The sequence below is a fragment of the Nymphalis io genome, chromosome 30 (assembly GCF_905147045.1).
Source record: "Nymphalis io chromosome 30, ilAglIoxx1.1, whole genome shotgun sequence".
Classification (NCBI taxonomy): Eukaryota; Metazoa; Arthropoda; class Insecta; order Lepidoptera; family Nymphalidae; genus Nymphalis; species Nymphalis io.
This window is the reverse complement of record NC_065917.1, coordinates 1,279,765-1,289,985: the sequence shown is the minus strand read 5'-3', so window position 1 is coordinate 1,289,985 and position 10,221 is coordinate 1,279,765. Positions and strand designations below refer to the sequence as shown.

Sequence of the window (10,221 nt, the reverse complement as noted above, 5' to 3'; positions counted from 1 at the left end):
GGCTAGTTTTCATATACGAATTATATTATAGCCTTCGCAAGTTCTAAGGCTGTGAGTTCTTATTTTATTCTTTCGAAAATTTGACTTGCTGGTAGAAACTAGCCATCGAACGTAAGGTTCTTCCATGACTGTTTTAGTAAGTACTTAATAATAATTCGTATATGAGAATTAGCCAAGTCAGACGTTAAGCTTTAATATATTATCCTAAGTTATAAGAATAAATTATATTTTAAGTTGTTATAAATAAATACCAGGCCTGACCATTGAACTTGGCACCCATTTAGATCTCACTTCTTTTGTCGTTGAAGTCAACAACCAAGGCATATATCATAATATTATGAACTTGGCTCTAATTTCACATTTATGTTTTTGATGGGATATATATATACACAAACCGGATGTTGGAAGCCAATGTTAGGGCTTAGAATACGTGCATCCTCAAGGCGCTCTTAATCGCCCTGTTTAATAATAATAAAAATTCCAATATATTTATATTTCACGTTATATAATCCTGTTACTCTACTACATAGGGACAGTAACTCTATTGGGGGGGGGGGATTGTATAATGCATCTTAACTACAGATAATGCTAAAATAAAAAAAAAAACTATAAAGAAGCGTTTTGTTATTATACAGTTAGTGAGGAATGAAACAGTCCGAATAGTTAACATTAGAAAAAATAAAGCCGCCAAGATTTTTTCACCAGTTCTCGGCTCATAGCATTTCCGAACCGGTGTAAAAAAACTAAGTAACATATTACCCCTGCAGAGTTCAGTACATCGTTAATCATGTGATATTTAATTATTGTGCCTGTAATTATACTGGCTCACTCACCCCTGAAACAGGTATAACGATTCTAAGTACCATTATTTTATGGTACTGACTAGTGCTCTGAGCAAGCACGTCTGAGTACCACCCTCATCAGATATTCTACCACCAAACAGCAATTGCTAGTATTGTTGTGTTCCGGATTGAAGTATGAGTTTTTTTTTTACAATTAATAGGCCAGCGTTTGACCGTTGACTTGCCTGATGTTCAGCATCGACACGGTCTAGGATGTAGCACGCTTGCCTATAAGAAACCTGTTTACTCTGGATTTGAAGACACCAACACTGTATCTATCAGGAAATACGGACTCAGGCGAAGCATTCCACAATTTCGCAGTCCGAATGATGAATGTAGCTTCAAAGCGCATCGTACGTAGGCGGGGAATTTCCACTGTGTACCTATGGCGCTTTGGTCGCGTTTGCCTGGCTGTTCGATAGTAAAAGGAGTGAGCCAGTGTAATTACAGGCACAAGGGACATAACATCTTAGTTCCCAATGTTGGTGGCGCGTTGGCAATGTACGCTCTATGGCCAATATATAATACGCAGGGTATTATAAATAAAAATATATATTATTTGTAAATATTAAATATATTTATGAATCTATTTTATTTGAGGAACAAAGAGTAAATAAAAAGTCATCGTGAATTGAGTATACATTTTATTGTTACGACAATACTATCGTTAAAACATTATTAGAAAATTGAAAATGTCTACAAAAGTTTTATCATAATTCTACATTTATATATTGAAGCAAAATTTCGAGAACCGACATTCTGTTATAAAAAAAAAACATTAAAAAAAAAATATGGCAAGGAAAAATCTAAATAAAATACTAAACACAAATTGTCATTTCATCGTAATTTCTAAAAATACAGAGACAAGTGTCGGTTGCAATGAACGGCTATAAAAAACAATAATCCGGTTGAGCTGCCAGTCGCGAAACCAAGCGCTTAGATTAAATTATAGAGTGTAGAAGTAAAGAGCCTATCATATCAGGTTTTATTCGAATCGTGTGCATCGTAATGTATGATAAAATGGTTTTATAAAGCGCTAGAATGGAGCTGCTGTAGTTAGACGACATTGCTTGAGATTATCTGTGTTTGTTCATTCGTATAACAGAATAATTTGATAGAAATCTCTCTCTAATTCCGTCTCACTCTCGTCATCGTTAGCGTTTCAAATATCCGTCTAACTCTAGCAGCGACATTTATTTTATACATTTTGGGGAATACTTTTTTACACCAAGATACCTCCCCTCACTTCCACTCTCCATAGACTAAATAAATACAGACAAAAAATATTCCTACGAGTCACTATACTTATTTTCTATATTTTGAAAATTGATTTGAAAATATTATTAATCTTGTTTGCAAAATGTGAATTAATATTAGAACACGAGTTGATACATATTATATTTAAATTTAGTTCATTAGATGTGTACGAGTGATCAAAAAGAGTAAATACTAGATTCTAACGAGAATCTAGATTCCGAATGGATTACATTGATTGAAAATTTTATATTCTTGATGTTTATTACTTTTTATAGGATCTGTCGAAACCGACTTTGAAATTTGTCTGTTTTATATTTAAAAAAAATGGTACACAATAAATACGATCAAATCATATACATTAATTTTAAGTAAATACATTTTGCTTACAAGAATAAATATTACAAAATTTTTACTATCAATAATACTTATAATGTGTCCTTAATATCTATCTACCTATTATCTATTACGATTATTTAAAACATAACCGACCTCTTTGATTATTACAAACGTCAATTTGACGTTTGGAAAACAGATAACATTTAAAAAAAATACTATCCGTGTCGTATTAGGAATAAAAATGACATAAAGATCGTTTATTTTTTAAATATTTTATAAAACCCTTTAAATTCGAAGAATTATTGCATTTCACAATTATTTATATTTTTGGTATATTATCCTACAGCTGAGCAAAGACATAATCGTGATGACTCAACAATTTCTCAAAACATTTTGTGAAGTTCACTTGACATTCCATCTCTTTCTAATACTTTTCATCAACCACACAACTGTATCGGTTATGTTCGAGCCATTAAACCTTACACCTTACCACAGATTAAAATATAATACCTTCAAAATTTAAAGAGTTTTTTTTTCACATTAAAATCGGATATAAAATGCGTTATAATAATACGAAAACTATGTCTATATGCCAGAAAGACATTTTGGCGCTTTTAAATTTACGATATAGCCTTATACAGTATATAACTTCGTTGAATCTTTATAAATATTAAATCAGTGCAAAACCAATCAAAATATCCCGTTTGGAATGAAACAGAATGTAAACAAAATGACGTCCAATTAATCTTTAGACGTAACTTTTCCGATTAACCTATAACTTAACCGATTTCAAAAGAGATTAGCCAACTTCGCAGGAGACATTATAGTGCACGAGTGTGTGCGCAAACACAGGTGCACTCTCTATTCCTTAGCTCTCATAGTCCGATGGGACGGCAATCCGACACGACCGGAAAGAGTTCAGTAAGTGGTCACCAACGCTCATAGACATTGGCATTGTAAGAAATGTCAACTATCGCTTACATCGCCAATGCGCCACCAGCCTTGGGAACTAAGATGTTATTTCCCTCGTGCCTGTAATTACTTTAAATTATTGCTAGATGCAACACATGGCTAACTTTTATAATATTAAATTTATTTCAATTTAAACTGAAATTTAACATTTAATTGTCAAGGTTTGTTTACATTTTGTCCCATTCGTTGGAACGACCGTTTACAATAAAGACGCTCGGTGACAGATATAGTTGCTATTTGTTTATATGTTTATAAGCGTTATGTATATATAAGGGTAATGTATTGGCGTCAGTATATACGCGTTTGCTTAGAAATTTACCATTAATTTGTTTATATTTAATTCTTCTCGAACATTATTAATTTATTTTCATATAAAGCAAAGGATTCATTCCAATCGGGTTACACGTATAAATAGATAATAAAAAGTTTTTTTTTTTTATTAATAATCGTTACAATTTTGCTACTATAAAGAGTAATGTCAAAATGTAATTGACGAAAATGTATATGGCATCAGACATATTCAATATGGCGGATTCGCCATGATGGAGCAGACAATTTCACTAAGTTCATATGCTATGTAATGAGTATGATATAATGGCTATGTATTTTTTTTTACATAAAAATGTATATATGTAATATTATTTTTATTTATATATCATATATAATTCAAGAAACACACGTTTATTAAATTATTTAGTAAAATGATAATTTTTTATTGTTTTGTCATCGGTACCGTATGTAGAAATCATTATTAAAAAAGGCAAGGAAAGGATATTGTAATGTAACTGTTTTGTCTTTTATTGTCCCGACCCGGGGTTTGAACTCAAGACCTCGGTATCTGCGGCCTCATAGCCTTCAAGCCTCCTCCAAGGAGAAGGCCTTAGCCCAGCAGTGGGACATGGTCAGTGTGACAATTTCACCCGAAATGAATTCCTTACAATAATACGAATTATAAATAGAAAATTGAAAACTACAATACTAGTAACCTTTTATATCTTGGCCGTTTTAAGTGATTTTTTTTATTTGAAATTGCGGCCATATTGGACAAAATCAGACATTCTGTATCAGCCATATTAGTCACACGATCCTAATATTATATTTGTTATAATTTTGTATATTTTATATAATATACTGAACTTTGTTAAATAATAAGCGAATTTTGTACGAATTAAACCAAAAATACATTTTAAATAATTAACTTAAAAATCGTAGCCTATTAATAAAACTTGTATTTATGTATATTTGTCTTTTTGTTGCATTAAATTTAAATTAAATGAAAAAAAAACATTTTTTTTTAATAACATAAATACTTGTTTCATAACTTTGTATTTGGTCAAATGTTTACCCAATATTTGTCACTGTTTATCCAAAGTTTGTCAAATGTTAGTCTATTGTTTACCCGAAGTTTGTCAAATGTTTGTCAATTGTTTATCCAAAGTTTGTCAAATGTTTGTCAATTGTTTATTCAGTTTGTCATTTGTTTATCCAAAGTTTGTCAAATGTTAGTCTATTGTTTACCCGAAGTTTGTCAAATGTTTGTCAATTGTTTATCCAAAGTTTGTCAAATGTTTGTCAATTGTTTATTCAAAGTTTGTCATTTGTTTATCCAAAGTTTGTCAAATGTTTATCTAAAGTTTGTCAAATGTTTGCTATGTCTATTGTTTACACATATATTGTTGTACTAACTAAACATAACGGGGATGTTATATAATAATAATAAAACATAAAAACGACCACATCGTATCTGCTCTGTATATAACAAACAGTTAGAAAGAGAAACGGTTATAAATATAAATAATTAATACGAGCGATACATTAAGAGGGCGAATATTTAATTGTACATAGACTTATAAAGTTACTAGAATTGACTTTTTAAAAATGAATTTCGAACACGTTAGATACTCGTAACAACCCCCCCCCCCACTTAAATGAATCGCCCTCGCGTTCCTGACGTCTATCGGCTGGTAATATTAATAACCCCGAGACAGTATGTATAAAAAAAAATGATTTGTGTAATGTAATCACGAAAATTGACGTGCAAACGCGTGTACGTGTGCTGATCTCACGCACACAGTAACGAATCTCACGCTGACGTCATCAGTGTTTACAGTGTTCAAATGTTTACACATCAAAAAAATATTTTCTTATTTATTTATTTAAAATGAAATTCAATGCGAAAATTTATTGTAAATTGAAAATAATGATATATATTTTCGTTTTAGAGCTACCACGCAAAAACACTTGCTTAGACCGACAGACGAAAACGAGGTACTGTAGTATTTCATTATTGTCTATTTATACATAGAGGTTACACTGATAACAATCGGATAGGTGGTAGGGCTTTGCTAGCCGTCTGGGTGGTTACCACCCACTCATCAGATATTCTGCCGCCAAAAATAGTTAGTATTGCTGATAGTTGAAGTGTGAGTGAGACAGTGTAACTACAGGCATCAGGTGATCACCAGACTTACCATCAGGTGATATATATGCCAATCCGCTTATTTATTTAATAAATTATATTCATTCGACAGACATGTCAGGAACGCATTCTCTCACCCGGACATTATATAACATCTTCACTATATATAATATACAAACTAGCCATCTCTCTTTCTATCACCACCGATTTCACAATCGTGAGAACAAGACAGAGAATAATTTTACAAATTTTATTTAAGTAAGAATGTTTTGTACGAATGTTTCGAATATTCGCCTATTCGGTGACGGTACATAGGTGTGAACGAGACAGCGATATGAGTGACACGTACATATCATATACATAATTAACATATATTTATTAATAATAAATAAAATCACGTTCCTTTAAATATATAAAAAACTTCAACGCGATCTGAAAAGGAAAAAAAATATATAATTAAATTTATATATAATTATTTACTTAAGTAATTATATAAGCCGAGATGGCCCAGTGGCAAGAACGCGTGAATCTTGACCGATGAACGTGGGATCAAACCCGGCCAAGCACCACTGAAGTTTTTCATGTGCTTAATTTGTAATTATTCTCGTGCTTTTCGGTGAAGGAAAACATCGTGAGGAAACCTGCATGTGTCTAATTTCACTGGCATTCTGCTACATGTGTATTCCACCAACCCGCAATGGAGCAGCGTGGTGGAATAAGCTCCAAACCTTCTCCTCAAAAAGGGAGAGAGGCTTTAGCCAAGCAGTGGTACATTTACAGGCTGTTACTCACTAGACGCTGTCGGCGGGGCTCTGGAACTCAGCCAGCGCGTGTATGGGGCTGGGCTGCTTCTTCTGGCTGCCGCGGCGAACCTTCGCCCTAACCTCCTCCGGCTTCTCGGGACGTATCAGCGGCTTCTTCTCGGGCGCCTTCATACGCCACACTACTATCGGCGACTGGAAATTAGAACATAACATAAGTGCCTTATTTATATAAGCAACTCATTGTACATATTTACCTAAACGAAATAAATAAATATTATCTTAATGTGAAATTTGCATATGTCAAATTATTTCATAAATCAGTCAATAGATGGCGCTGTATCAAAAAAGCTATTATATTCTTTTTAACATATAATGTGAACATTGACATATTTTTTTTTTTTAGTTTTATGTTGATTGAAAAGAAAAACGGCGTAAGTTGAAGTGCAAGTTTTTAATTGTGAACCGTACAATAGAGTGTAGTGAAGTGAGAGTGCAATATATCGAAAACAGAAACCATTTTTTTTTTGTTTATTATTTTTATAAGGGCGTCACCAAAGTCTATAAAGATAATTCTACAATATGTATACATAGAACTATTAATACTGAAAATAACCATTATTATTAAAAATTTAGTTATCACATACGATTGAGATAGGACTTACGTCATTTCTTTTAACGTTGCTTAGCGGTTTAGTTGAACACTGTTTTCTCTCTCAGTCATAATTGATTCGACGTTCGAAAGAAGAGGACGGCATTATGTAACTTATCACCCGCTAAGCAACGTACATAAGTACGGTCGTTAGGTTTTACAACTTTTTTTATGCTCGTGATATATATATTTTGTCGGTTTTCCTATCAATATGTAAATAAATTGAATTAAAACAAAACTACAAAACATTCAAGAGGGTCTGCTCTCGTCGAGAAAGAGTGTCAGATGTTTAGAATGAAAATAAGATGATATTATATAATAATATCCTGGGACATCATTCACATTCTTGTGCTATGGAAACCAGACAACCGATATACTACATATGCTACTTTTCTTTTGTAAATACATACTTATATAGATAATTACACCCAGACTCAGGACAAACAGACATGTTCGTGCACATCAAATGTCTGTCCTGGGTGGGAATCGAACCCACAACCTTCGGCGTGAAAGGCGAGGATCTACCAACCACGCCAACCGGCTCGTCGACGATTAAGAACGAATTTTGCATACATGCTTTACCATTTAATATTTCATTCTATAATATTAGTCTAGATGTCTAAAAGTTTCCATTTGCGTATATTGTTAATATCCCCACCCCCATTGGTATGATTTCCATTACGTAGTATTAACCGGATTTTGGGCAAAATGTAATCAGATTAACGATTACAATATGCAATCATCAATCAAGATATAGATACAATATAACACGAGTAATCAAAAAAGTCAAGTGAGTCCAGGGCATACTCGCGCACTCTTCAGTATCAATCAAAGTTAATCCGTAATCCATTAATCTGATTACATTTCAACCAAGCCTGGGTAACATGCAAATCTAACATTTCATGGTGAGGTAAGTAATGTTGTCATAAAACACAAATATATAAAAAATAATATTGGTGAGATAGAAGGTGGTAGCTTGGTGGTAGGGCTTCATGCAAGCCTGTACGGTATATACCACCAACTCATAATATTTCTACTTATAGTTGAGACTTAATAATATTTAATTAATTATTAAGCGTTAATATTAAAACAAAATGCATGCTTTGTTGAATTTGAACAATTCGCGATAATAAAGTGAAAATATTTATAAATCACTCGCACACTATATATTTCCATCTCTCTTGCAAGTTTGACGTTGAAAAGGACAGTTTACCGAACAAAGATTTTTCTATAGTAGCGTTTGCAAAATAAAAATTTTTTTTTGAACGTTTGTTAGAGTTTATTAATAAAGTTAACGAGATTTTGTAGATGAGTAATCGCCCTCGTTTTTCGGAAAGGGGCGAATATTAGGCGACAAAAAGTAGCCTATGTCCGCGCTTGGGGTGCAAGCTTGCTTCATACCGCATTTCATCAAAATCGGTTCAGTAGTTTAGCCTTCAAAGCGTGACATACAGACAAAGTGACTTTCGCATTTATAATATTAGTATATAGCACGTTTTGGGAATGAAACGATCGCTTTCAAGTCTAGGATTAACATTTTAGATTGAAAAATATAACCAATAACGTGTTTGTTTGTTATACTGGTGCTCTACTGGTGGTAGAGCTTTTTGCAAGCTCGTCTGGGTAGGTACCACCCACTCATCAGATATTCTACCGCAAAACAGCAGTACTTGATATTGTTGTGTTCCGATTTGAAGGGTGAGTGAGCCAGTGTAATTACAGGCACAAGGGACAAAACATCTTAGTTCCCAAGGTTGGTGGCGCATTGGCGATGTAAGCGATGGTTAACATTTCTTACAATGCCAATGTCTAAGACCGTTGGTGACCACTTACCATCAGGTGGCCCATATGCACGTCCGCCTTCCTATTCTATAAAAAAATAAAATGCATTCACGTCTGAACTAATGAACCGATCATGTACCAATTTTACCTAAGCTTCGACAACTTTAAGGACAAAGAATGCGTGAACGCGACAATAATCTTTACGCGACAGTGTGACCGCAGCATTATAAATATTTTCTTTATCGTCGCGCTGTATAAAGCTAGTGTGTTATATATTATATAACATGCAATTAATAAATAAATATAACAACATAAATACAATATAGTTATCAACTTACATAGTTGTTCTGCCCGCAATGAAATGAAAGCATTTATTTAAATTAATTTAATGGCTTAAAAACCCTTATATATATTTAATACCTAACTGATAAAGTTATTAAGTCAATATACATAAGACTTATATATAATGAAGCGCGTTTCGGAGAAGGTTAATAATAATAATATCCTGGGACATTTTTCACACACGGCCATCTGATCCCAAATTAAGCTTGTACAAAGCTTGTGCTATGGAAACCAGACAACTGATATACTACATATACTACTTTTCTTTTTCTAAATACATACTTATATAGATAATTACACCCAGACTCAGGACAAACAGACATGTTCATAAAAATATCTGTCCTGGGTGGGAATCGAACCCACAACCTTCAGGCAAGTATCTACCAACCACGTCAATTGACTCGTCTGGTTTTAGTATATAATGTCTTATATATATAATGTTATATAAGTAGACGCGCTTTGCAATTTCACCTGCTTTAAATTCATTCTATTGATATGAAATTGTTTAAATTAATTTTTCTTGCTGTATATAAATATAATAACAGCTAAAATAACAAATTTTATTGACCCTACCCGGGGATAGCTTAAATAGAATGAATCAATAACCCCCCCGCCCCGAAGTAACCCAACCCCCCTTTAATAATCAATGATCTCGCATGAGTAACAAATTTACCCCCTTTAAGTTATCTTCATATAGATATAAGCAAAAGATTTTAATTGCAAAACCCCCCCTTAGTAATCAAGTAAGTACTCGTTTCTACCAATATAATATCAATTTCTTCCACATATAACCAATATTATCTAATAGCAAAAGCTTATTAATTTCTCTACCAACGGATACCATATTGAACTATTTCA

General features: G+C 33.0%; 1 protein-coding gene across 5 annotated transcripts in view; it reads right to left on the bottom strand.

Annotated features, from left to right (window-relative positions):
* LOC126779896 (catenin alpha) overlaps nucleotides 1-10,221 on the bottom strand; it is a 400,158-nt gene that overhangs the window by 335,932 nt on the left and 54,005 nt on the right. For 4 of the 5 annotated variants that reach the window (XM_050504067.1, XM_050504068.1, XM_050504066.1 and 1 more), the window contains exons 22-23: nucleotides 6,619-6,782; nucleotides 1,453-6,258 (exon numbers count right to left, since the gene is read on the bottom strand). In XM_050504067.1, coding sequence (XP_050360024.1) covers nucleotide 6,258; nucleotides 6,619-6,782 — 165 coding nt within the window. In that variant the 3' untranslated portion in view covers nucleotides 1,453-6,257. Of the gene's footprint in view, nucleotides 1-1,452; nucleotides 6,259-6,618; nucleotides 6,783-10,221 lie in introns of those variants that run through there. The other variant, XR_007670416.1, reaches the window with a different exon arrangement.